This window comes from Anas platyrhynchos, chromosome 1, assembly GCF_047663525.1.
Source record: "Anas platyrhynchos isolate ZD024472 breed Pekin duck chromosome 1, IASCAAS_PekinDuck_T2T, whole genome shotgun sequence".
NCBI classification, from domain to species: domain Eukaryota; kingdom Metazoa; phylum Chordata; class Aves; order Anseriformes; family Anatidae; genus Anas; species Anas platyrhynchos.
In genome coordinates, this window is record NC_092587.1 from 127,540,806 (window position 1) to 127,568,671 (window position 27,866).

Genomic DNA, 27,866 nt, shown 5'->3' on the forward strand with positions numbered 1-27,866 from the left:
TTTAGTCAAGGAGCTATAAGCTAGTTTTATTTGTAAAATACTTTTCTGAAGAGCAAAATACTGTAATTTTATTATATAAAAGTTAGCAAAATTTGATACATTTCTAACAGAAACAAGAAAACTATTTCTACTTTTATTCAATTATTCAACTCTCTTTCAGTATGGAAGCTAGAGGTATGCACCACACTAACAGATTTCAGTGCCAGACAGCTCGTTCAATAAATATATCATTCTACCATTAAAATCTGTGAATGACAGTGAAAAAGTTTCATATAGCTACTGAAAAAATATAAGCATTTTTGTATTTTTTTTTCTGAGGTTTGGAACTAGTAATATCTACACACAATATAAAATTCTTGGCATTTACAAGAAAGATTGTATGTAACAGTAACAGCAGAATTTGTTAACAAAGTTCTTATGTTACTGACAAACAGCAGTACAATGTCTCTATTAAAAAAAAAAAAAAAAGATAATGTCAGCCTATTTCTTAAGTCCTATAGAAGATGTCTGCCAGGAGCTGGCAATGGAAACGTACTAATTCCATATTTGATAAGGCCATTGCATATCCTAACTTGCAATAAAAGCTGATCCTATACTGTATAATATAATATAAACTGCCTGTTTGTTATGAATAAAAGGCAAAATGAGAACCAATATCCTATTTTATCCTATTGCTCACAAAAGAAACAACAACAAGAGACATGGAGCCTTTGCCTTGGAGTGGACAGGTCTAATTAAATCTTGCTCTGCTATGTACACAGGCATAAATTTGGAAGCCAAAGTTTCAGAGGTGAAACTGGTTCCTTGTGTCAGCTATTTTCTATGAAAAAGTTGGATGTGTGAGACTAAGCTCAGAGATTATGCAGATGGTAAGGCAAATTTATGCAGCAGTTATCCAACGTGAGAGGGCTGTGTAACTAAAGCTGAAAAGACAAGTAGTGGAAAGGCATTGTATCGGGTTTCTGTGGCAAGGGTTTGGTAGCATGGTGGCCGCAGCGGTGGCCTCTGTGAGCACAGACAAGGAGCTGCCCCATGTCAGACAGAGCCAGCTCCAGCTGGCTCCAAAAGGGACCCGCTGCTGGTCAAAGCTAAGGCTGTGATAACACGGTTAAGAAAAAAAAAAAAAGTAAAATATGCTGTGTGGAATCTGTGATAGGAGTGCGAAATGTGAGAGAAGCAACCCTGCAGATAACATGGTCAGAAAAGGAGGGAGAGGAGGTGCTCCAGGTGCTAGCACAGCTATCCACGCTGCAGCCCCTGGAGAAGCCCACAGTGGAGCAGGTGGATGTGGCCTGAAGGAGGCTGTGGCCCATGGAGAGCCCCATGCTGGAGCAGTTTGTGGAGGACGGCATCCCATGGGAGGGACCCCACGGGGAGCAGGGGCAGGGAGGGACCGTGAAGGAATGGCGGAGACAAAGCGTCAGGGATTGACCACAGCCCCCATTCCCCATTCACCTGCACCACTCAGGGGAAGGAGGTAGAAGAATAAAGACTTAAGTTGAGCCTACGAAGAAGGAAGAAGAGGAGGAAGGAGAAAGATGGTTTCAGTTTTGTCTTGGTTTCTCACTACCCTACTCTATTTTTAATTGACAATAGATTAAAATAGTCTTCCCAAATCAAGTCTGCTTTGCTCATGACAGTGAGTGTCCTTCCTGACCTTACCTTGACCCTTCATTTTATTTTCTCTCCCTGTCCTGTTGAGGATGGGGAGTGAAAGAGCAGCTTGGCAGGCACCCGGCAGCCAGCCAGTGATAACCTACCACATTCTGAATACTGAATATACCCACCACATACCAAATATTTCCTCATTTGAAAAAAAAAGAAGAAAACAAAACAAGTCATTACCTTCTGTACAGTTACTGCTGCTGAATTTCAACTTAAATTATGAAACAGATGTAAAATTGGATACATATGTAGTCATCTGTTTCTATTTATGTATTTTTAGGATTCCCACACCCCAGTAATTTTCAAAATGAGATTTTTATTATTATTATCTTAATAATTCAATCCACTAATAAATCTTAGTGTTGTGCGGAAATGCAAGCAAGGGCAGGAGTAATCACTGCACATCTTTCAGAGTTAAGTTAACAAGGACAGGATGACAAGTCTTCAGAACAGCAGCCTAACCAGACAGCAAAGCAAATATGCCTGGCTTTGTAGACCAGGAGCCACACGCCTGAATATTAAAAGCTCTGACTGTGAGTTTGAGAAAGGTGCACCACTGATGCTGGTCATCTCTGGCTGCATACAAACAGCATGCAGCATGTGTCCATACAGTCTCAACTGAAGGACCATCACTTGAAGCTGATGGCAAATATTCTTTCTTAAATCTGAATCAGGATCCAAATCCTCTAGATGGCTCGATGAAAGCTGCAGCCCATTTGCACCTTGTGGACATCAGACAGGATGAGACGTGCCACTGAACCACTACGTCCCTGAAGAAGTGCTTTCTTCCATTTTCTTCATGAAAAAACAGAATCAAGTGCTGGGCTGTTTGTTCTGGATGCTGTTTTTGTACAGCAACATCAGAATGAAGAAAAAATTACCAACTGTACTTACAATGTTGTCTGTCTCTTTCCTTATCCTGTAACAAAGACTGTTGCTATAGGAAGAGGAAAAAGAGAGAGATAACAAATGAGCTAGATGCAATAAAAATGTGTTTTCCTTTCTGCGTTAGGTATATTTGCATAATATATCCAACTGCCAAAGCAAATTTCCCTCCTCACACATAAGGAGACAGTCTAGCTGACTATGAATCTTCCTCCACGGAGGGCCATTCTTTCCTCTCCACATTTCTCTGTCTGCTTCTGCTGCCTTGATGTGCAATCCATCTTTTGTAATCAAATTAATCTTTCATTGTCATTTAATCATGAAAAGAAAGTGCTTTCAGGGGACAGCACATTACAGCCGCTACAGGGAATGGTGGAATTCATCTCTGAGGAGCGCCAATGCTACTTCTACGAAGACTTTAGGGTTCCTAAGTCTACTGCCAACTTTGGTCTCGTGAAATATGATATTTAGTGCTGCTGCCTATGTGGGATTTATCAAAACCTGCTAAATGAAGATTTGAGTTGGCTGTTAAGAGATCTTCAGTCTGCAAGATTGATAGTGTCACTTCCACATGGCTTTACAGAAGTAGGACTCTGTGGGGGACTCTTTTCACTTGATGGTGGCCTTGCCAAGATTCTCCGGTTGATTCCAGCTGTAGCCTTTTTATGGTCGTGTCTGAGACTGCGGATTGTGCTGTTTATGGCAGCCACGCATGCCTTCCAATCATATCCAGTTTCCTTTAGATCAAAGGATGGGTAGTTCTCTTGAAGAAAGTCTAAAAATAAACACGAGTGAATTATCGATCATTTATGCAATTTTATTTTCGGATTTAGTTCAGTCAAAACAAGTGCATGCTACCAAAACAAGACTCCATAGGCATGAGGCTTGCAGAGCAAAATTAGAAGGTATATATTTTCCCCTTCTGTTTGAGATATGTAACAATGACAAAAGATCTAAGAAAGACAAGAGCAGAGAGAGAAACCTGTGCTCTAGCAGTTTACTCTACTCTGAGTGGCTTGGAAAAAAAAATAAAGAAAGAGTGAAAAAAGAAAGGAGAATTCTCCTGAGGTATAGTGACAAAGGATACAGCAGCTGTTGGCAGAGGCAACAGCCAGGGTCCCTTCACCTCCATCCCTGACAGCGTGTCTGGCCTCAGAGCTACAGCACAGAAGACAAATTCCTACTACCAGGCCTTTGTAGATGGCCCACAGATCAGCTTTTTAATAATGCTTTTTCTTTCACAGAGAAGGACTAATTGTTGAGAATATAGCAAAGCTAAGCAGGTCCCCTTCCTGCCCTGCAGTGTTGCATTCAGGGAGCCGATGTGACCATCCCATCAGGCTATGTTGTAATGTTAAAGAAAACTGGGCCATGGACTGCCCTCTGGCCTGAAAGCCAAGGGACATGGCCTGGCTGCAAGCACAGAGCAGAGAACTTTGCCTTGCATCTGCTGTGGAGCCCATCTGGTGTACCTGCAGCCTTCAGACACCCTTAATATATCTTCTGAATGCTTGAAATCAAAATGACATGAAACAAAATGTGTGTACTACGGACGTATGTGGAGATGCTTAGAGTGGCAAGCTTTCTCAGGCCAGCGGTGGAAGAAAAAACAGTTCGGGAAAAATTACTTTTGTGTATAGTCTTGCCATAATGGGAATGGTTTCTGGTGTGCTCTGTCCCTCAAGCCATGCCCAAACATCATCCCAGAGCGTGCAAGTCCCAATACCATTTTATTCAGCAATATTGCTGTGATCTCAGAGGTGAACTCACTGCACGCCTACTAACAGCCACAGATCAAATAGCAAACAAAACCATGTTATCTTCCACTCAGTGCTGCTGTTTATGCTGGCCATGCTAAATTCTTACCAGATAATGCCAACTTTTCTTCTGCACAATAAACCACAGGTACCCTTTCCAGCTACAACCTGCTCCACACTCCTCCTCGCCTGCTGTTGAATTGTTATTCTAACTCCACCGCCACTGTCACAGCTCTGCTTGTTTTACCCAGCCTTGCAGGAAGGACCAAGTGAAACAAACAGAGGCTCCCTTCTCAGGAAGGAGCATGGATCATTGCTGCCCAGAGAGGCTGTGGAGTTTCCCACTTCGGAGATCTCCAAAAGCCACCAGGAGATGGGCCTGGGCAGCCTGCTCTGGGTGTCCCTGCTTGGGCAGGGCTTGGAGTGGGTGAGCCCAGAGGGCCCCAACAGCCTCAGCCCTGCTGTGATTCTGTTCCAGAAGTCTTAAAGCTGAACTGAGAACAATGCAGAAGGCAAAACACCTGCTACCATTCCAACCATAACATAACCTCTCTTGGCTTCTGGGATAGGATTTGCAAATAGAATAAATAATACTTATCTCCTGAAGGCATCCTGGATTCATGTAAGCTGATGAGATTGCAAAACTGTCCAAATTCATACAAAGGAATAGGTTGTTCTACATTATTTGAAAAGATACACTTCAGTGAAGAACCATTATCCAACTAGCTCAAACTGGTCAAGTTCGAAATGCTGCCTGTTCACTTGGCAGCAGTCCCTATCCTACCTGTAATTTCTAAACCACTAAATAACTTGCTGAGACCTTTTCCCTCAATGGAGACTGTTAAGTGAGCAGGGACAGCTGACCTCTGAGCCCGTATAAGGGTGAGGTTCTCGAATCTGTTCCTTTTTGGTCACCGTCACTCAGGCTATGAGGGACCTTGGGAGGCCTCTACTCCAACCTCCTGCCCAAACCATGGCCAGCTCTGAGGTCAGGCAGCATTGCTCAGGGATTTGTCCATTGAGGCATGGAAAAAGGACAGAGATAAAAACAACTTTCACAGAGCAACCTGCTCCAGTGCTTGATTGTCCTCATGGGCAAAATGCTTCTGCTCATATCCAGTCTGAATCTCTCACTTCCATTTATGCCTGTGGTCTCTCATCCTTCCACATTCAATGCTGCAAAGAGCTTGGCTCTCCCTTCTCAGTGAACTCTTTCTGGCCGACTGCTATCCCTTGGAGCCTTCTCTTTTCCAGACCAAATAAGCCCAGTTTCCTCCCTGGACAAGAGTTCTAGTTCACTGTCCCTTTTGGTGGTCCACAAGGTCCCATCTATGAGTTTCCCAAATAAGCCAAAGCCTGCTCTCCTAAGCCACAGGGTCTGCTCTCAAACCTTTCCAACTCTCCTCAGCATCCTGAGGTCCCTTATCTCACAGTCTCTACAGGCAATACTGCCACTGATTATCACACCCCAACCTTGTTCATGAAGAGCATCAGAAGCTGCTGTGCATTACTTCTGCTTAGCCTACCCAGCACTTGTACCAAGAAATTATACCCTCCGACCCCCTTCAGAACCCTTGGGGACTGCTTGCATCTCCCGCTATGTCATCCTTTCAAGTAGTATCAAGGAGACTGAGTTCCCCCGTAAGAACAAGATTTGTGATCTGGAGACTTCCTTAATGTGTTTTAATAGACTTTAACTATTGACTTTAAAGTCTCTCAACTTTTTCCACTACTTATACTAGTACTTGTCAAAACACTTTCACAGAACAATTCCTGAAGCTGTATGGTTTGTTCTTACGACCCAGAGTTAATTGGTCTTTTAAATTTCCCCCATTATCATTAGAACAGAGGCTTTCTTTCTTACCTCTGAGAGCATTAATCCTGTTGCAGTCCAGTGGACTCATGCCACGCTCAAGATTACCGTATACGTTGCTTTTCACCAGCACGTCTTCAGTGAAGAGATGGCGGATCAGGTAGCGAGCTGACAGCTCCGGCCGGGACTTCCCCTTAGCCACGTAAATGACTGAGAAAGGCAGCTGGACGTTGCGCCATGGGCTTCCAAGTAGTTCTGGAAAGAAAGTCATGGAGAGAAGTATTTTACTTATTCAGTACCGACCATCCCGTAACATGGCTGTATTACACTGAAACTACAACACAGAACATTCTCCCCTCAAACTACTGTACTCAGAGAGACTGGAGCAAAACTGCAACACTGCAGCTAATTCTGAAATACAACAGATTGTAGACAGATGTTCCAGTAGCCAAAAAGCTGCCTGTTTTACAACAGTGTAATAGCACTTCTGATATGCTTTCAGCAATGCTGGCAACGTAGCCTTCATTAATGATCGCCTTCTAAATCGTTGTCCTCTCACATGTAAAGAAGATGCTATTCCAATTACATAAATAAATAAAAGTTCCACGGTTACAATGGTGCTTACGTCCCTTAAGTGGAAACTGAAAAGAGTAAATATTTTTTACAACTACTTCAGCATGACTCCACTGCAAACCAGGCGGTTTTCTGGGGGTCAGAATAGCAGTAAAAAATCTTGGGTGCAGGAGCAGATCAGTTAGAGCCCCAAAGTGATTCTAATCAAATAATACAAAGGCAACTAACAGTTCATTTTCCTTGAAGCTCTCTACAGGCATCACGTGCTGCATGTGAACTTTTTTCCATCTGATGCGTTTGTATATTGTTGTGTTTTTGTTTTTGTTTTTTTTTTTTAGCATAAAGGCTACCCTAAGATTTTTGTTTTCTTAAATTGTCAGTTTTACAGAAGGATGTTCTTCTGAAATTACAATTTCATTTCATTGATATTCTGAATAAGCTCACTCCATTAGAGTAGAATATCTATAAAAAAAAATAGCAAAAAAGGGACAAGTGTGAAGCAATTCCTGAAAAAGTGACAGACTGAGCAGACTATCTTACAGCTGAACTTTCTAGTCTTAAAGTGTGTTATGGGAAATTGGTAGATGCACACATTCTGTTAGCCAGATCATACTCCTGTTTGCTCCCAAGAAGACTTACACACCAAGAGGCTAAGAGAAGAGTCACAGAGGTCAGCAAATCCCTTTATTTCACAATTTCACCTACAGTAGTATCTTCTGCTTTTCATTGATCATTAAAAGATAACATGCATAAATTCAGAGGATGACAATTTCTCAGATTACCCATGGGTTCCAAAGACTGCAGTTTCTTGACTGAAGGTGTGTGAAAAGGTTCTGGAAACTTCTCCCATCCTGAGTTCTGCAGACAGTCCGTTGTGGAAATGATCATTTTCTGAGGGTTTTGAGAACTGCCTTCACTAGTTTCGTTACAATTTAAATCTACACAAAGAGACGTATCTGGAGCGTCGGCTAATTTTTCTTTCCCGTCAGACATCTCCTGAAACAGAGAAATGAGGTTAACACGTGCACCAGGAAAAGCCTACCTGTTTTCTAATTAGCGTTTCAGTTCATTTCCCATTTAGTATAGATTAGATTCCATGTATTTACAATAGTCCTGAATCTCCATCATCACAGCTACAGGTGAAACAGATACTACATACTCATGGCTTGGCACAAAGGTTTTTAAAAGCAGAGGTGAATGGAGTTACAGGTGTTTTGGGAGTGATGCTTCAGTAAATATAAAGTCAAAATGCATAACTGGATGTATCTGATGGAAAGGCTGTGAAAACAGTGCCAGCAGCTACATGGTTAAGCTCTCAATCAGATCTGATGTTACTACTGGGCTAAGGGAGTTGGGGTTGTTCAGCCTGGAGAAGAGAAGGCTCCAGGGAGACCTTGCAGCAGCCTTCCAGTACCTAAAGGGGGCTACATGAAAGCTGCGGAGGGACTCCTGGTCAGGGAGTGTAGGGGTAGGACAAGGGGGAATAGCTTTAAACTAAAAGAAGATAGGTTTAGTTTAGATATAAGGAAGAAATTCTTCACTCAGAGGGAGGTGAGGCACTGGGAGAGGTTGCCCAAAGAAGCTGTGGGTGCCCCATCCCTGGAGGTGTTCAAGGCCAGGCTGGATGGGGCTTTGGGCCTGGCCTGGTGGGAGGTGTCCCTGCCCATGGCAGGGGGTTGGAATTAGATGGTCTGTAAGGTCCCTTCCAACCCAAACCATTCTGTGATCCTATGACTTACAGAACTTTCCTTTTAGTACCCTATGTCTACATGTATCTTATTAACTGAACGCTGGACATGGGAGCTGGAAGTACAGAGGAAGGAAAAGGACTATGCTGCCAGTACTCCCCATACGGAACCAGTGCTGCAGTCAGCAGACCCACGCTGAGCAATGCAAAGACAGAACCCAAGGAATTTCCAGTTAGAGCACCGTATGACTAGGAGTTCAAATAATTAATTTGACAAGGAAGCACAGACTTAGTACTTAATAAATTACCACCTTGAGACAACTTACTGGGTTTATTTTTGTTTCAGAGCGTAAACAGCGGATCATAGCATTGACATTTGTGATACAGGTTTTCCAGTCTTTTCCATATTCACTCAAGTCATAGTTTGGAAAGTTAGTTGCAAGAAATTCTGCATATAAAATGTAGAAAATTTTTTAAGCTTCATGACAAGAAAACAGAAAAAAGTATTCTAATTTAGAAAGGAGAGAAGGCTAAGAAATGTTTGATTTTTTAGGAGCTTTGTATTTCTAGCTTTTATAAAAAAGATGGTAAACTCATGTTTTGAAGGTAAGTAGCACTATGAAATTAAGATGTACACTGATATCTTTTTAATGTGTTGAGTGATATCTTTTTAATGTGATTTTATTAAGTAAATTCTGGTAGAATTAAGGGAAAGATGTAACTTAAAAAGACTGAGTAATGCTGATGCTGCAACAACTTTATACGGTTCATGAGATCTCCCAGCCTTTAAAAAGAAAGGAGGAGATGGACAGATGCATATATCTGTGCCACAGGATTTGGGGTAAATAGCTTGACAACATTAAAAAAAATAATAACAAAAGCCCTCCTCATCTTCACCATTTCTGAAACAAACAAGAAAAGTGAAATTAAGAGAGAGAAGAGTGTTTAAGTATTATCAGGTAACGATTGTCCTGAGTATACAATGACCATTAAAAAAATTAAAAAAAAAATAAAACAAAACAAACAAAAAAACACAACATACACTCAAAGTAAGCAGTAATGAAAAATTTAGAAGCACTTCGCATAACGGATGAACATTCTAAACGGAACTAGGAGAAAGCAGAGTTTTTATCCATTTTGAACAAAAATGAACATTGAGAATCACAAAACAGGAACTTCAAACCAGCAGAGCAGAGCACATCCACAACTGCGTTTAGCAGTTGCTGGACAATACTGATCATTACTGTAGAGAAACGGACACCTATATGGTAAAATCTCTGACAAGTACCAAAGAAGAAAGTAAACCTGTGCATTTTCAGAAGTGGTATACCTCTTATTGCAGCGATTTTGTTAGGATCCAGTGTTCTGCGCCCCCGTGCGCTCACTCCCATAATGCTACACAATAAGGTCTCCTTGGGGAACAAGACCCGAACTAAGTAGCGAGCTGCGTACTTTGGTTTAGTTTTTTGCCGAGCTTTCATCAAATAGTTTCCGAGAACTTTCACGTTTCTCACCGGATCACCAACATACTCTTTTGTGAAACAAAAACATTCAAAGAGAAGATAAAATATAATAAATTATATGAAAAAAAAATCAAGAGTCATTCAAAAAATAGTTTTTGAAATTGTTTCTTAACCTCTAAGCCAGCTCTCCACTGAAACTAATTCCCCTATATATCACTTATCTTTGCTCTTACAGAAATAAATCCACAGCTTTAAGTTGTTAACAGAACCGTCTTTTAATTTCACATTAACACTAACACAACTAACTGAAATAATAACACCCGAGAAAACATATTAAACACATAGGAGGTTAAAATGTTTGTACAAGTCTATTTTTGCACATGTACAGATTCTATACATTTTCAAGATGACCCATGAATAATGGCACAACCATACACACTACTGCTAAATCATACATTGCTTACAGGTTTGCAGACAGGTATCTGGGTATTTCACCTACTATTCATGTAGCTCTTCGGCTGTATGAACCTGTATTTTACACCAAAAGCAACCAAAACCTCATAGTCCACACTTCCACAGAGCATTTACTCAGTGCATTTACAAAGAAATACATTATCTTTTTAAAAACTTGGTGCTATTTGATGTGTGCTTGCTTTGTATATCACAACGATGTACAGAATTCTTCATTTTCTGTGGAACACAGTATTTTGAAAGAAACCAAACACTGGAGCATTTGAGGACAGAAAGGATTTTTCACAAAACTTTCCACAAGAAGAAAACAGGTATTTTCTTCACACATATCAGGTTAAGTTGTTTCTTAAATACCCAACATCTATGCAGGCATATGCTTCAATTTTACTTGCAATTTCTTCTCTTTTAAAAAATATGCACAGTATGAATGTATTACTTATAACACGCAGGTCAAAAATAGTTTACATCAAGAGTCCTAAGAGAGAATAAAAGGTCTTAGTCTTAAAATAACCGAAAGCATGTACTCTAAATCAAAGACTTTTCTTAGTCTATACAACTGTATATACACTGCACAGAGGTTTTTAACTGATCCCCAGCATATTAAACACTCCTACAACCTTCATTTCAACGGATTTAAACACTGTTCTATAATAAACATGTTTGTAACGGCAGCCAGTTCTGTTCCTTTACTTTTGTTAAATAAATGATGATAAAGAGGTATTCTTTAGGCATAATTTTTTACACTAACAGCATTTTTTTAGCCTAGGTGTCTGTGTTTATTAGAAAGGAACTCACCAAAGCTTGGGTGGATGGAGACCGAAGAAGATGGCAGTTCCTTACTAATGTTCACACTCCCAGGTGTTTTTCTGTAGCCCACCACCACAGGTTTATTTCCCAGGCTGGTCTCAGATGGTGCTGGCATCACTGAGGATGCCACTGAGGAAGGTGCACTGCTGACAGTACTTTCCACAACACTGGCTGAAAGATTTGATTGCGGAGGAAGGTCAGGGATGCTGTTAGCTGTTGCGAATGGTGACTGCAATGAATGTGTAGAAACTATGGTGGGGAGTGGAGGGCTCTGCCTAAGAACGGGCTGCTGCGGTTCAAGCTGCACAGTCTGTTGAACACTTTTTATTGTGGAATTGACCTGAACATGGCCGTTTTGTAAAGCAACCCTTATGACTGGGTTATGCATTCCCTGGCCTGGTGAAGAGAACTGAAGACTTGATTCCCTTTCCATGGATTTTTGTACTCTTATTCTTCCTTGGGGCAAATGACTGGAACTTCTGTATGTAAATCCAACTGGTTTCTGTAAATGTGATTCAGAAAACAATTAAATGGTTAAATTAGATATAGCTGATCTTTCGAAAACCAGGAAGACTACTTTGTAGTATTTATGCTATTGGCAATAGACTTCACAGGATCACAGCAGGGCTGAGGCTGTTGGGGCCCTCTGGGCTCCCCTGCTCCAAGCCCTGCCCAAGCAGAGACACCCAGCGCAAGCTGCCCAGGCCCAGGCCCAGGTCGTTATTGAAGATCTCCCATGAGGAGCCCCCACAGCCTCTCTGGGCAGCCTGTGCCAGGGCTCCTCACCTGCACAGCACAGAAGCGCTGCCTGCTGCTCAGAGGGAGCCTCCTGGGCTCTGGTTTGTGCCCAGTGCCTCTTGCTGGGCACCACTGAAAAGAGCCTGGCTCCATCGTTTTTGCATATGTCCCTTCAGGTATTTATACACCTGAATAATGTATAAGATCCTCCCTGAGCCTGCTCTTCTCCAGGCTGAAGAGCCTCAGCTCTCTCAGTGTCTCCTCACTGGAGAGATGCTCCAGTCCCTTAACCACTTTCATGGCCCTATGTTGGGCTCCTAATCCCTACAGTACTGGGGGTTCACACTGGAAACAATACTCCAGTACACTTCACGCCTCACTGTCATGAGGCCAGTGCTATTCTTCTTCTTTCCTTTTATTCTCACTTGTAGCTCAGACTCTAAGAGTTTATCTGGTCAGTTTGAGTGCTTCTCAAGTTTTCTCCACCTGGGGTGCTGGCTTTTTTTTTTCTCCTTTCTAAAAAGCCAGAGAAATATATAATGAGAAAGGCAACTTTGTGAAAGCTCGTTTTTAGCGGAAAAAAATTGGGCAAAATAAAATTAAGAGTTTTTGAACCATTGACCCAGAATTCTGGATTTTCAAGGACTGTCCAGTGCTATACTAGTTTCCTTTTAATAAAGGAAAAAGGAAACCAATTCACCTTCTCTCCTGGCTCCCTCTTCATTCTTTATTTGCTGGCTGAAAGCACTAAACATCCAGACCTTGCCCACATTGACACACTCCAAAGTGACTAAAAAGGAGAAACTGAGAGATGGGCTATGCTTTCCATCTTTTGAAGTCCTTTCATTACGAAACATATGCACCCTAAAACATATATTCTAGTTTGAAATAGAAGTCACTGATCAGGAGTTACCCAATGTACCTGATATATTCTTGTTTTGTTGTGTAAAAACAGAGGTCTGATCATATTCCACTCTTGTAACCTCGGAAAATCTATAACCTGAAGAAAGGCTTGTCTAAAAGTTTGTCCATTTCTCTGAGTATTTGAGTTGATTTAATAAAAAACTAAATTCCTTTACCACAAACCTCTCCTTATTTATATCCTTATCCCATTACAGCTATAACAATAGCACAGCTTTAAAAACCCACAGCATTCCTGATGGTTTTAAAGAGAAAATGCAAGCAGAACATAAGAAAATGGTTGGCAGCTTACATTTGCTGGCTTCTGCCTTACACCATATAATGATAAAAGTTTTCTTTAAAAAGCTGTGGAGGCTGCTTTTAATTTGAACATTAAAGCAGCTGCCTTCCCACCTGATCAGAGAGGCTAAGAAAGCAGAGGCCATGTGGTCAAACTACTGCTGATGACACCAGTTTGTTCCCCAAATCTTGTATTTTCAGTTAATTGGCCAGTATAAGCTTACAGTTGTCAGGACCATAAAAAAGCACTGCCATATAAAATATAACATCTGATTCATAAGTGACATGCATGAAAGTGTCATCATGTTTACTCACATACATTTTACTCAATGCAAATGGCTTTACTGATGTCTTGATGTCTTGACATCTTGACACCAGAATCACCTCTGCCATGTTAAAAGCTTTGTAGTATTGTTGACAAAGAAAGGTCGTTACAGATTTCACAACCTTCTTCAGAAATCACCTGTAATGTTTTTCCTTTAAGAGCATTTGTACTTAAGTATAAATATTCTGTCTCTTTAGTTAACAGCAGATTAACCATGTAAAAACAAAACAGATAACATACTCAGCATTGTGCCTTCTTAAAATTTTTGAAGAAAGGCATTTTATCAGAAATATACAATTCTGTACTGCAATATTGGAAAGGACGACACACTGCCGAGATCTAAAAATCAACTTGCTAATAGAATCAGCATGCGTTGGTTCTGTGATGCAGAAGCTCTCTTCCGCCTCTTGAAACCAGAGACAGTACACCACACCTGGTAAAGCAGTAACACCAATATAACCATATATAACATGTAACCTACACAATTCCTTCCCATTCCTTCCAATAAGGACAGACTTTATACAGCATCTATTACGGGATCCTTAATTTGACGAGGGACACTGGCAATTCTGTGACCACTAGTCAATAACAAGACAGGAGACTGAAGCTGTCATAAGAAATCTAGAACAATTTAACTGAAATGGAATCGACTAGTTTGCTACTATTTTTAGTCTTAGTGAAAGGAGAGGTTTTTCATTTTAAATAAGCATCAGAAGAAATGAGAAAATTATAAGGAAAAAAAAAATTCTCAAGTTCTTTAATACTCACAGGTTTGAGCACCAGTGGCCTCACACGCGTATGCTGCATTTCTGAAACCTTTCGATGTAATAGGTCAAGCTTTTTATCCAGTTTCTGAATGGCATCATACATGGCCTGATAACAAATGTACAGGTTAAAATAGTATTGTTTCACAAGAACCCACCAATTTAAATCTGAAGAAATCAAGTAAATTCCATTAAAGGCAAAATTCCCTCCCTAAAATTGGGCAAGATCAGTAAATAATAAATACCTTCTTTAAGGATATTAAAATCAATGCAAATGACAATAGTAAATATCATGGTAAAAAGAATTTTCAGAGAAGCCCACTCCTGCTATTTTAACATGGCTGGCAATTACATGTTGTTCTTCCTGCTTGTGCAATGTTTTCCTTTTATCTATCATTTGGTACATTTCATTTTACATTGCAAAGCTACTGACAACCAGTAAAGTAAGCTACGTATATACTATTTTAAGTCACAGTAAGCTCCCAGGTACAGAGGTGAAAGGCTCATAGGCAGTCACTGAAATAGGGATTTCTATATCACTAATGATATATAGATATATAGATATATCTGTATATAACGATATAACATATTTAGAACAATACTGTCTGAAAATTTAAATTCCCAAGTGGAATTCAGTCCAGCCAAGGATGTCATCAAAGACAACAAGAAGTGCTTCTAGGACATGGGTAACAAAGGGAAGTCTAAGGAAAATGCGGGTCCGTTGCTGAATGAGATAGTGGACCTGGTTAAATGGGAGAGGAAAAAGACTGAAGCTCTGAATGCCTGCTTTGCCTCAGCCTTTACTAGCAAGACAGGCTTTCAGGAATCCCAGAGACTGGAGGTAAAGACTGGAGCAAGGAAGATGTGTCCTTGGTGAAAGAGGATGAGGTCAGGGAACACTTAAGCAAATTGGACATTCGTAAGTCCATAGGCCCTGATGGAATGTATCCATGCTGAAGGAGCTGGGAGATGTCACTGCAAGATCACTCCTGATAATTTTAAATCAATTGTGACAATTTGGAGAAGTGCCAAATGACTGGACGAAAGTAAATATCACTCCTGTCTTCAAGAAGGGTAAGAAAAAGGACCTCAGGAACTACAGGTTACTCAGCCACACCTCAGTCCCTGGGAAGGTGACGGAGTAGCTAAGGCTGGAAACCATTTCCAGGCACACAAAGGACAGAAAAACAAAAGTAGTCATCATCGTTTCACCACAGGGAAGTCAAGCTTGACCAACCTGATGAGCTTCTGTGATGAAATGAGCAGCCTGATGGATGAGGGGAGAGCAGCAGATATTGCCTACCTGGTCTTCAGCAAGACCTTTGACACTGTCACCCAGAAGAGTCTCAGACAAGCTGTTGATGTGTGGGCTGGATGAGCAGCAAGGTGGATTGGAACTGGCTGAACAGCCAGGACCAGAGGGTGGTGAACAGTGGCACAAAGCCTAGCCGGAGGCCAGACTTCAGAAGTCAAAAGGAAAGAACTCACCCAAACAACACTAGCAGCATTTTGGCACATTTTTGACAAGCCTCAGGGACTTTCAAAGTCTGGGTATGTATGACTGTCAGATCTTTCCAATTATTGTAAAGCCCCTCACAATAAATCACTTCTGTATTAAAGCTTAAGATTTGAAAAGTATTCATGCCAGCTATGGTGTGAGAAGTTCAGAGTACAAAGAAAGATTATTTTTTTCATTGAAAATACAGCAGTTATGTGAAAGCCAGCAAGTGAACAACTGGAAAGGCTGAAGTCCTAGCTTATCAAATACAGATTTCAAATCTTCCTGAAGTTTACCTAAAATTGTTTCAATGCCATGGGAGGGAAGGAGAAAAAGAAATACCTGGCAATAACTGAGGACCTCCATAAGAGTTTTCTGCTGATCTCCAATGTAGGAAGCTTCGGATATAATACTCCCCTTTTTCATTAAAATAACATTAAAAAAAAAAAAAAGTGTAAGCTAGCAATACACACACAATCTTGCGATAAAACATTAATGAAACAAATCCCAACTTCAAACATCATTTTAGTCTATGCCAAAATATATAGCCCCAAAGCAGTACTTACAAGTAATAAACAAAAGAAAGCGAACTTACACATTCATAATCTGGTTCATACTCATAAATGACACTGTCACTGTCTTCATATTCTCCTTCCCTGGTTCTTATCTGGGAAATAACATAAAGAACTTGTAATGTTCTGAAAAATGAAAGAATTCTGCACATAAACAACAGAGAGAACCTGTTAGGAATATTACTTGGATATTTTCAGTTGTAGCTATATTCCCTCCCTGGCTACAAAAGGGCCCAAGGAAGTGAGATTGAACAAAGGCATCTCGTTTATGTGCCTGCAGTCAGGTCATATGAATACTCACCTCATATTTGGTTTTACAGTATTGTATTCGTGTTTAAAATAAACCTCTTGCAATTTTCTATTAAAGATATGTATTGTTATTTGGTTAGACTAAGGACAGAACTTTCTCATGCAGTTACATAGGTAGTAACTACTATTATAACTTTAATAATACATAACTAGTCATATCCTGTATAACCAGCCTTATGTAATTATGAGACTCCACACACATTTTTACACTAATTTAAATAAATCTTTTTTCCCCTAATTGATTTATTTCAATGGTTATAACTCTGCACAAAAAAAAATGCTGTAAAAGTGTCTATTCACCAGCTAATAAACGTAATTTTCTTGCTTGAAAGGAGTTGCATGAAATGTCCTTTTAGATGGGAATCAACAGTGCCACCACCTGGACAACGTTAATGTTTTTACTTTAGTGGATAGGAGTAGTTCCTGTCCACCATACAGGATAGATTTTGAGTCTGTTTTTACAAAACAGAAACAAACAACAAAAAAGACATCAAAAAGAAATGAAGAAAAAAAAAAAAACACTTTAAGACATATTTGATTGGGGATAACTGTGAAAGAGGGAATTATAGTCTTTACGAGAGGTAGTTTAAGAGAAGGTGCACTGTTAATCATTAGACAAACCAACTCCGAAAATTTCAGGAATTATCCTCTGTACGGTGACATGAACAAAATTTCAGACCTGCCTCAAGATAAAAATATATGTAATCTGTCTTTGATCAGAACCTGTCATCAGCTCATGAGTACAATCCTTTATCCAACAACATTAAGATCCAACTCTATTTGATCCTAAACTGCACAAATATTTTACTGCAAAATAAGAGGATGTACATGGAAAATAAGTTGCTCTCTTGTGTAGACTACTTGTTACTCTACATAAGTACAATATCAAGCATAAGGTTTTACCCTTGCTAGAAGCTTCCAGATACACTATGGACATATCCTACCTACCCACGCTTCATCAAAATGTCATCAGATGAGCATAGAAAAGTGAAGGAAAAACGGCATTTCCGATGACACTGAAACTGTTGAGAAAACAAGGGGCTACTGTTTGGCTACACATACCACATTCTGTCCCACTAGAGTGGGGGCAAGCCGTTTTCTTTTATTATGCAAAAACACAAAATCCATTTTTTCAGGCGTGTGACCATTTCCTCTCTGCATGCTTGCAGAATGGCTCATTTGTGATGGCACTCGTTCAGTCAGGACTGATAAGCCTCCGCTTCCTGGAAAGTGAAGAGAAAGCAAAGCACATCAGTGGGTTTCTCCCATTGATTTAGACCTTTGACTATAAAAACATGTACAGCCGCTTTTTAGAAAACAAACAAACAAACAGAGAACAATCACCACTTTCAAACTGCTTGGTTATTTGTGATTTATTTACTAGCATGTTATTAAATGCTTATTATTCCAGTTTATTTCAATCTTAAATTGATAAATTCAATTTGATATTTTCTTCCAAATTCATTGGTGGAGCTGGACAATAGGCCATTGCCACTCTTTAAAAGCACAAATAACCCCAGCAGTTTAGTACAGCCTAAAAAACAGTTTACTCTATGGTCAGAGAATATCGAGGCTCCAAGCACATAGTAACACAAGTACAAGTTAAGCCAGGTCAGAGAGAAGCAAGCTCTAAGGATGATCACCGTGAGAGGACATTTAGATGGTATTCCCCTCTCTTCTGCTGCCAAGAGATTGCAGAGACCCACCGAAAGAGGTTTGGAAAAGAGTCACTGCAGTTTTAAGGGAGCCAGCTGCCCATCCCTGGGAGGATGTCCATGCCTCGCCCAAGAGGAGGACTCCAGACAATCACTTACGTGCTAACAAGCCCAGCACCCACGCCTGGGAGGGATGGACTCCTCCAGCAGCCTGATAACCACGTTATCAATTGCTAACAATTGGCACCAGGGAGAGGTGGCTCTTGGTGGAGCCTGCCTAGTGGCAGAAGCGGGGGTGGGAACCAACTGCAGCCAGCTAGCTTTCCATCGAAAGGAATGTTCTTTTAGCTGGGATTAACTTCTTAGCCAGACCTCTCAAATCTCAAGAAGTAATGATTTTACCACCATGCTAGAATATAACGGCCACTGAAAACAAAACAAACAAAAGAACCAGCCCAACAACCAGTTTGCCACTCTTCCCTCCTAATTCTTTGCAATCCCACACAATTGCCAGACCTACCTTTTGAAGGATATTAAAGAATTTCCATATTTCGTATTGCAAAAATCTCGCTGTCCATCATTACGTGTTTCTACCTCAAACTTTCAGGAAAGAGCTGCGGCAACACTCTTAAGAGGAAACAATTTCTCCCTGATTTCTGTATATTTTAGATACAGACAGAACCTAGCACTATGCAGATAGCACTTGTAGAAGAGAGGATATTGAAAGTGGAAGAAAGCTGGAGAAGCTATGAAAGACCTTGGTAGGTTCTGAAGAAATAAGGAGAAAAAAAACCTCAGCTGGCATAAGAAGTCTCTGCCTTTCTATCTGCTGTGCAGTAGCGTTTTGGAGCTTAGGGTGAACCTAAAAAGCATGGTAGGGTGTTTGTTCTGTGGTACGGGGCAGCAGGATAAATGCTCTAGCACAATGTACTCCCTCAAACTCCAGATGCTTTCTGCTGCCAAAGGAGAACGCCACTTCACCTGGAGAAACATTAGCTAACTGGTTTCATTACATTTAAAACTCATTACACTTCTGTTAAACTAACCAGATTCCCAACTAACTTCCCAAATATAGATTTAAGAATATGATAACATTAAAAAAAAAAAAAAGTGATACCAAGTTACCAAGTTTGTGGACATAAATGGATAAATAAAAAGCATAATAGTTGTGCTCTGGCAGCAAGCAGGGAGGAATAAAGACCTATATCTGTGTCTCAGCGATGTTGAGCTTGCTCTGCCAGCTAAGTATCTGTAGGTGAGAAGATTGGAGACAAAAAATAAGAGAAAAGTTTTGGACAGACAGAACCAAATCTGGTGAAAAGGCGCTGCTCTACAAGATACCAACCTAAGGTGGTGGCTGAGTAAGTGGCTGGTTTGGAAAGAACCTTATGGATCACCTAATTCCAAACCACCTGCCCTGGGCAGGGACACCTCCCACCAGAGCAGGCTACCCAAAGCCCCATCCAGCCTGGTCTTGAGCACCTCCAGGGATGGGGCATCCACAGCTTCTCTGGGCAGCCTGTGCCAGGGCCTCACCGCCCTCTGAGTAAAGAATTTCTTCCTTATATCTAAACTAAATCTATCCTCTTTTAGTTTAAAGCTGTTATTCCTTGTCCTATCCCCAAACTCCCTGACGAAGTGTCCCTCCCCGGCTTTCCTGTAGCCCCCTTTAGGTACTGGCAGGCCACTGTAAGGTCTCCCTGAAGCCTTCTCTTCTCCAGGCTGAACAACCCCAATTCCCTCAGCCTGTCCCCACAGGAGAGGCGCTCCAGCCCTCTGATCATCCTCGTGGCCTCCTCTGGACTCATTCTAATACATCCATGTCCTTCTTGTGCTGGGGGCCCCAGAGCTGGATGCAGTGCTCCAGGTGGGGTCTCAGGAGAGCAGAGCAGAGGGCGAGAATCACCTCCTCGAACTGCTGGCAACACTTCTTGTCCATGGGGGGGTGAAGTGATTCTGTAAGGGCACCTTAGTCTTTGGGGGAATCGTCTTCCTCCTGCTGGTCCTTGTCATTGGCAGCTTCTACTCTCTGGCTTTATTGGTCCCCCTCCCATCTGTGAGGTCCTGTGAGGGAGTTTCAGGCTGTGCATCCCCTGCAGACTGTGCTGGGATCCAGCTGTCTAACTCCTCAGCCTCCCTGATGCTACGCAGACAACCTATACAAACAACGCTATAGCTTCTGAATAAAATCTGCTTTAAAGATGGGTAACACAGAAAGCATTAAAGGCAGAAGCACTGAACATACAGCATTAAAATTAGCCACTAACTATGAGATCACCAAAGAAAACGAAGTGCAATTACCATACGCGAGTTGAGGCACGTGGTGAACATTAATGTTTACTTCAGAGTTTTGTTCCATTGACACGCAGCTTTGTGTGGACAGTCCATTTTCTCCATCTTCTGCCTCAGAATTGTCAATAATCACTGCTTCAACATCATCCTCAACGTTCACGGGGTCATAATCTATTCGTGTCAGCAGAAAGAGAAGCAGGTTAAGACTAGACACTATTCTGCATATCAGATGAAAACTGTAATACTCTTATCGTGTCTAGCATTATCTCAATTCCACCACAGGCGAATTTTAGAGCAGTTTCACTTTAACATTTAAATATGAGGTCACTTCAACACGTGTACTGAGGTTTTAACACATGCTAGAAGGGAAATGGCTTGCTATTGCTTAGTTGGCAGGACTCCTAAAAGCACCTAACCCCGCCTGCAGCGCCCAGCTCCAACAGGACCAGTTCCAGGGCAGTAACAAGCACTCCTGAAAACCCCATTTCCATTCAAGCACCCAACAAGACACACTGATTTGTTTCCGAAATTTTACTTCCGTAAACAAGAAACACTTAGCACACTCGAAACAAACCAGCCTACAAAACCTAATGGCATATTTGGTATTCAGATCAACCCAAGCACTGGCTCTCAGTGAGATGCTGTAGAGAAACACTGAATGGGCAATCTCTAGTGCTGTGGTGTTGTGGTTTTTTTTTTCCAATTAACTGTATCAGGTCAAGAAAAAACTGTCCTGGTTTCAGAACAACTATTAGAGCTACTACAGCTAGATTTTTTTGATACAGCATTTGGAGGAGGGCAAGGAAGGGAGAGGAAATTATCCTTGATGAAAGAAATTAATGGAAGGAATCATATTGTGAGGCACTAGACTGAATTAGAAAATACAGCTTAATTCAGCCAGCACCCACACGATGACACATGTGTCATCTTTTCCACAGGATCTCTGCCCCATTCGGTGTACAAAATGGGATGAGCTCTGGGGATGAATCAGGGCTGTATGAGTTTAACAGTGGCCTGCTTCTTTACTCTCGTACAAAGAGTTCACTCCCAATCCTGCTCCCTTCCCTCTGTTCTAATTTCTCAAGAGCCTAACAGGTGAGAAATAAACTGGATCTACAGGTGAGAGTCTTCACTCTGGCCAGTACTCCTGTTTAATCCAGAAGAAACAACACAGAAGGGTTTGGATCTGGCTGTCATCAGGTTAGGAAACACTACTTCACCCAATTACGGGTATATGCAGAGATGCCCATCAATCACCATGCAGCCAACAGCTACATTTATAGCAATAAATGAGGCTGAAAATCCAGTAGCCCTGCAAGAGGGAGCTTAGTTGAGCAGACATGAGCTGGGATACGCTGCTTTGGCTCCAAGTCAGAGCATGGTTCCTGGCCAGTTTTAAATTGCTGTATAGAATAAGGAACGAGGAGCCAGCACGTGGCAAAGACAAAGCAGGTCCATCTGGAATAAAGGATGGAGAGTGTTATCAGATGTCGGGAGTGTTACTACAAGTGGTTGACAGTAAAAGTCAAAGCTCAGTTTCCATGCCCTCTACCAGCCTTCCTTAAACAAGTTTCAAAATCAGCATCTCCACAGCAGAATTCCAGACAGAAAGTTTGCAAAATCTGCAGTTACAGAAGTTTTGAGCTAGAGGATGACTAGAGAATGAACATAAACCAAACAGGGAGACACCCCACTTTCAAAAAAAATATATTACATTTCTACAATGATGTAGCACCAAAAAAAAGCACCAGTCTCTCAAAACCTTTAATCCCCAAGAAAGAGGCCAGGATCCTCTTCTTATCTGGGACTTTTAACTTCATCACCTGCTGCTCAGCACTCAAAGGGAAATCATTTCCTCTTCAGAATAGCACTCTTACCTGGACAACCAGGTAATACTGAAATTAGCACACACGACCCATTGCCATTAACATTTACCAACGTGGCTGGTCATCTTAGCTCTATAACATAAAGAAAGCTGCTCCAAGAAACAGACCCACCTGCTTCATACCACTTCTTCCTTCTCCTAATGCATTCTATTTTTTTTTTGTCTATGAGGTCAGTGGCCAAATTTAAATGTCTTTGCTGCAAATTGCCTACGTTCATCACAAGGTGAATGTCTGTGCTCAGAAATATTTCACTTACGCTGCCTAAAATACTTGTCAGTTAATACTAGCTACTAAAAAAGGGTGCAGGGGAAGTAGTTCTCATCTTGTGGTCCAATATATAACTTACTCAGGCAAGTTATTCAACTTTTTAATGTCGCTCCTGTAGCCACATGTTCCCAACTACAATCTTTATAACTTTGAAAATTTGTTACAGAAGAACTCCAGCTATTTACCCGTAAACTTGAAGAAACCGAAACTCATTCCTGTAAGCAATTCTGAGTACTTCTGATGCTTCTAGGAAGTGCTAGCAATACGGGGTAATGGTATAGATATAGCGCTGACCAATATGAAATATGTATCTGTCTCTCTCAAGTAGAAACCACAAACTGCCAGACTCTGTAATTAACTTCTGCTCCTAAAAAAAAGGACAGTAAAGTAAACCCATTAAGACACTTTTTTTTTTTCTTGTGACTTGAATGAAGATGCAACTGCATTTCTTGGAGCAATGGGAGTTAACAACCTCCCTGCACTAATTAGCTCCCCTGGCACAAAATACCATGACGCAGGTATTTAGAAGTTTCCAGTGAGTCTTTAAATCAATTTAGAAATTAAGAATCAGTGTGATTGAGAAAATATTTAGGTTTATATATTTCAAATAAGGGCTTTACTGTGAATTACACGCTATAGTAAGACTTACTAAACAGGCTGTTTTGTCCAATGATTGCAACAAGCTATATGTTTAAGAGCCTTGTGAATTTCTGTTTGAAAACTGAAGTGACAATTGTTCTAAATTTAGAAAGCATCAGCCTGCTAATTTCCTGCTCAGACTCAATGAGTGCTCTGAGTTACATGAGTTGTTATTTTCAGCCAGGCACTAGGATGTGCTACATCAGAGGGTAGATGCTGACAAGAATCGTGCTGTGCAGGAAGGCAGCTGGAGAGCAGGGCTTTGAAATGACGAAGTTAGAAATCCAAGACTGGAGGTGCTCCTTTGAACCGAAAAATGGCTTATGCTCACTATTCGGGATTTGTCCAACGTTGTTTTAACAGGAGCTTTTTGTTGCTTCTGCACAAAATCATCAGGTAAGCAGGTCTTTGCAGAAAGCCAAAGATACTGAACTTGAGCCCAGTTTTCATAACGATTTATATGCAAGAATGTCCAACTGTGTGTCTAACTCTGCATCAGAAGTTACACAGCCACATTAAGCTACTGCTTTTACACAGCAAAGATCAAGCCTCAGAAAAAATTTATTCCCAGTAACTGAAGAGAAGTATGTTTATAAATCATTGTGACTTCAATATTCTGGCACCCACTGACTGCTTATATGTTGATCAAATGACACAGACTCCAAAGATCAGATTTTCAAGTACTGCTCCTTTACCTATCCCCAAACCACAGCACGGCAGTATAGGCTTTGGGGTAGAGAGCTGAACATGGAAAAATGTGAAACAAGTAACAATGAAAGATGAACAGAACCAAACTGCAATATTTATTTTTTTTAAGCACACTTAGAAATCGAAAGATGTTGATACAAACATCAAGATTTTTTTTTTAAAATACATTTTGAAGGCTTTCAAAATAAGCCTGCTGCAGAGACACTACTCTGGAAGTTACTACTGAAAGGCTGACCCCACATGCAAAACTGAGAAGTTTCCATGGCCTATTTTTTCTTAGTGTAAGGCTCCATTCACAGCTCTCCATTTCACTTCTTCAAACATGTGAGATAGATTTTCCAGTTTTCCTGAGTGAATATATTTTGTGAGCTTTTTTTTTTTTTTGAGGGGGGGAGAGGCATCCATTCCTCAAAAGAAACTGAAGGATAAACAAATTTCAAGTTGTCAAAGTCATATGGTACAACTCCTTACTTCAAAAACTATAATCCCTGAATGCTTCTGAAAAGAATTCTTTGCTGAGGAGAACTAGTTAGCTTAAATTAGGGATATACCTGCTGCTATCCTAAAAAATGAACCTACCAAGTCATAAAAAAAAGAGAAGTCAAAGCATGCAGATGACCAATTAACACCACCTTAATATGTATTCAGTAAGATTTCCAAATTCTCTAATGCATTTTGAACATACTATTAGACTCCTGGGATGATTTCTTCTGCCTGCCAGGGATCACTCAACCAAAACTGTCCAGAAGTGATCCCTTCCCCGCACTCTTCTCTGTGTCCAGAAGACAACACTTGATAGGAACCCAAGTGCAAGGGTGGGAGAGGAACTCTCAAGCAGCGGGGACATAACAGACAAGGTGAACTGGTGGAGACAAAAAGGAAAGAAAAAAAAAAAAAACGCAAAAACAAAGAAACAAAACTGTAGCACTACAAACTACATCCCAATGTAAAAGCAAAGCAACTCTAGCTCAGTGAAAAGAAAGATACATACCAAGAAACTTACCTGAATTTAAGTCACAAAAGGAGAACCTGCTAGCATTACCTGGGACCACATCTATCTAGATCCTGGCCTATTTGTGGCACAATGTTTATGCCAATACAAAAAAGAGTGAGCTAACACAACGAACAGGATGGGGACAACAGTGCCATAATGTCTTCCAGTGGTAGCATCATGTTATCCCGGCTTCAAGTAAACATTTGCACACTGACACTGTCTCATTGCAAATATAACAGTTTTAACCACATTTCTGCATGCTATTATGCTCAAAGCTGTGAGCAGGGAAGTGCAACCAGAACTGATACATCAGCTGAAGTCAGAAGACAAGCTGACAGACTACTTTTCCTTCCCTGAGCACGTTACTAATTAAATACACCACATATGCCTGTGGGATAAGGAGGGGCTTGTACTGAGTCAGACTTTACTTGCTGAATGCTCTCATTTATTGCAGAAACAGGAGTGTAGGTAATCATAAGTTAAACCGTACAGAGAGGTAGGTGACCCAAGGGCTGAGGAGGCTGTAAGCAATGGGCAGTGATGAATCACATCCCAACCTCTACAGCAGAGCTTCTACTGGCAACGTCACCAGAGCTAAACCATACTTTTCACAGGACGCCAGCGTTTGTTCTTCATTCCCTAAGCATTTAGTTAAATGCATCTCTGTAATCTGCAAACATGATCCCCATACTCCCAGCTGTAACCGAGAGCACTGGGAGACATGCATAAGACAAGGTAAGTTTTATAAAGATGCTTTCTGCTGCACTCAGGAAAACTGGGTACCATCCACCTTGATGCATCCTTAAATTCAATATACTTCTGATAATTCTGTCCTGAGTCTGGATAGTTCCTGCCCTGTAGCAGCTGATCAGAAACACCAGAAGACTTCCAAAGATACTAGATACTCGTCAAGTCTCTGAACGCTGAAACAACTGCTAACTTAGAACGCAGGAGCCAGAATCTGTGCAACTGAAATTTGCAACGAAATTAAGACAGTGGAATCGTACATTGAGCAAGCATAGAACAATCATTATGGTGAAGGGAATAATGAAGCCAGGTTTCCCAGGGCTTTAAGTTTCACGTTCAGGTTACCAAGATGCTGGTAAGTAAAACTCAGGGGAAACAGGCCCCACAAAGAGGCCTCTGATGTTGAGTCAGATTTGATCTATATGTTTAACTGAGGAATATTATTAATGGCACTTCTATCCCACTGCCGAGGGATTTAGAGCAGTTTTTATATTAACGATTGCTGAGTTCGAGCAAAAACCAGTCAGGGGACTGAAAAAACTGAGGACAAAGCAGGCTGCACTGACACCCACCACATGACACTGCGTGTTTGCCCGGTCAGTGTACCAGGACTGCCGTGCCCCCTCAGCACCCTACATCTAAGCAGCACCCTTTGCTTGGTGCCTGTATGTATAATGGCAGAGCGCACTGACCAACGCCTCAGTTCACCAAAAGCAGCTCCAGAAGAGACCAGGGCTGACACCTGCTCCAACGCCACCCCGGGGAGGCCCGTGGTACACTTGCACGACACCCTCTGCCTCCCCACGGCAGGATCAGGGTGCGGGGGACCCTCCAGCAGCTCCACACTCCTTTTTTTTGCCGTTTTGGGGACCCCCTGAGAGCTGTGGCAGAGCGCCCTCCCCTCCCGGCGCCTCACCACCACCTGAGGGGCGCCCGAGCCCCCCCACCCCCGCCCCCGCCCCCGCCGCCGACGGGCAGCAGCGCCAGCCAATCGCCGCGCCCCGCCGCTCCGCCGCCGACCAATGGGAGCGCGCGGTGGGCGTGGCCCAGCGCCGAGCGTTGGGGCCGTTGCGAACGTTGAGGGAGCGTTTCCCCGCGCGCCGCCGGCTCGCGCCTCCACCCCCCCCCCCCGCCTCCCGCCTCCCGCCTCCCCTCGCCCCCTTCCTCCCCCTCATGGCCGCCGGCCCCGCACCTACCCGACATGGCGGCGGAGCCAGCCGGGGCTCGGGCTCGGGCTCGGGCTCGGGCAGGGGCAGGTGTGGCCGGAATGCGGCGTTGGGGACGGAAGCGGCTGGCGTGAGGCGAGCGGCGGCGGCTGTCGGCGGGCAGTGCGGCTGCGCGACGCGCCCGGCAAACGGGAGCAGGGCGGGCGGGGCCGCCGCCGCCTCCTGCCTCCTGCCGCCTCTGCTCGGCCGCCCGCAGGGACCGGGGGGGAGTGTTGGCTCTGAATCCTTTTCTGTATGCCAACGACTCGCACCAGTGTCACCCACTGAGCCGTGTCCCCAAGCACCATGTCCAGCCTTACGCGTATCAGTCTCCGGTGGTCCCTCTGGGGGTCTCTGGTGCTGAAGGCTCATGGTCTTCCTCCCTCTTGTCCAACTTGGCTGGATGTCAGAGCCTTGTGCAGCGTCCCACGCAATGGTCATCATAGTTAGCAGTTATTCTGAAACCCCCCAGATACCAGAGACTTCAAGGAAAAGTCTACAAATACATTTCCCTCCAAGCTCTCTATTGACACGAATTGCTAAAGCATTCCTTTGCAAGATACAAGAACTATATACATTAACCACTCTGTTTTTCTTAGACTTGTGGTTATACAAGGGTCTGTAGGACAGAAGGTCGCATTCATCACACCATGCGGCCCTAGCATTGTTCCATACTGACACGAATCAGATGAACACATTCCACAAATGTCTCCTCATTTCCAACCTGAACCTCCCTGGGTGCAACTTGAGGCCATTCCCTCCAGTCCTGTCACTAGTTACCTGTGAGAAGAGGCCGACCCCCAGCTCCCCACACCTTCCTTCCAGATACCTGCAGAGAGCAATGAAGTCTCTCCTGAGCCTCCTCTTCTCCAGACCAAACACCCCCGGCTCCCTCAGCCGCTCCTCACAGGCCTTGTGCTCCAGACCCCTCACCAGCTCCGTATCC

General features: G+C 42.3%; 1 protein-coding gene across 10 annotated transcripts; it reads right to left on the bottom strand.

The window, feature by feature from the left end:
* BEND2 (BEN domain containing 2) lies at window positions 1–27,214 on the bottom strand. 10 transcript variants are annotated; one of them, XM_027448067.3, is made up of 14 exons: window positions 26,912–27,214; window positions 24,660–24,836; window positions 22,813–22,994; window positions 20,484–20,645; window positions 17,590–17,750; window positions 16,242–16,313; window positions 15,989–16,063; window positions 14,153–14,257; window positions 11,110–11,623; window positions 9,711–9,911; window positions 8,707–8,828; window positions 7,476–7,686; window positions 6,172–6,375; window positions 1–3,325 (listed from the first exon to the last, which is right to left on the bottom strand). In XM_027448067.3, the coding sequence occupies exons 3-14, from the start codon at window positions 22,838–22,840 to the stop codon at window positions 3,090–3,092; spliced, it is 2,091 nt and encodes a 696-aa protein (XP_027303868.2). In that variant the 5' UTR covers window positions 22,841–22,994; window positions 24,660–24,836; window positions 26,912–27,214; the 3' UTR covers window positions 1–3,089. The 10 variants fall into 10 exon arrangements, with proteins under 10 accessions (XP_027303868.2, XP_071885157.1, XP_071885161.1 ...); XM_072029056.1 differs by having other exon boundaries at window positions 7,476–7,689; window positions 26,912–27,202; XM_072029060.1 differs by lacking the exon at window positions 26,912–27,214 and adding an exon at window positions 26,408–26,649 and having other exon boundaries at window positions 7,476–7,689.
* Between the last annotated feature and the right edge of the window lie 652 nt (window positions 27,215–27,866).

What these genes read in the sequence shown, in the direction of transcription:
- BEND2 (XM_072029056.1), bottom strand. Translation starts at nt 22,840, where the DNA reads ATGAGTTTCGGTTTCTTCAAGTTTACGG. An exon ending in CGGTTTCTTCAAGTTTACGG is followed by an intron (nt 20,646 to 22,812) that starts GTAAATAGCTGG and finishes TGACACGAATAG; the next exon opens with ATTATGACCCCGTGAACGTT. An exon ending in GGCCACTGGTGCTCAAACCT is followed by an intron (nt 11,624 to 14,152) that starts GTGAGTATTAAA and finishes TCACATTTACAG; the next exon opens with AAACCAGTTGGATTTACATA.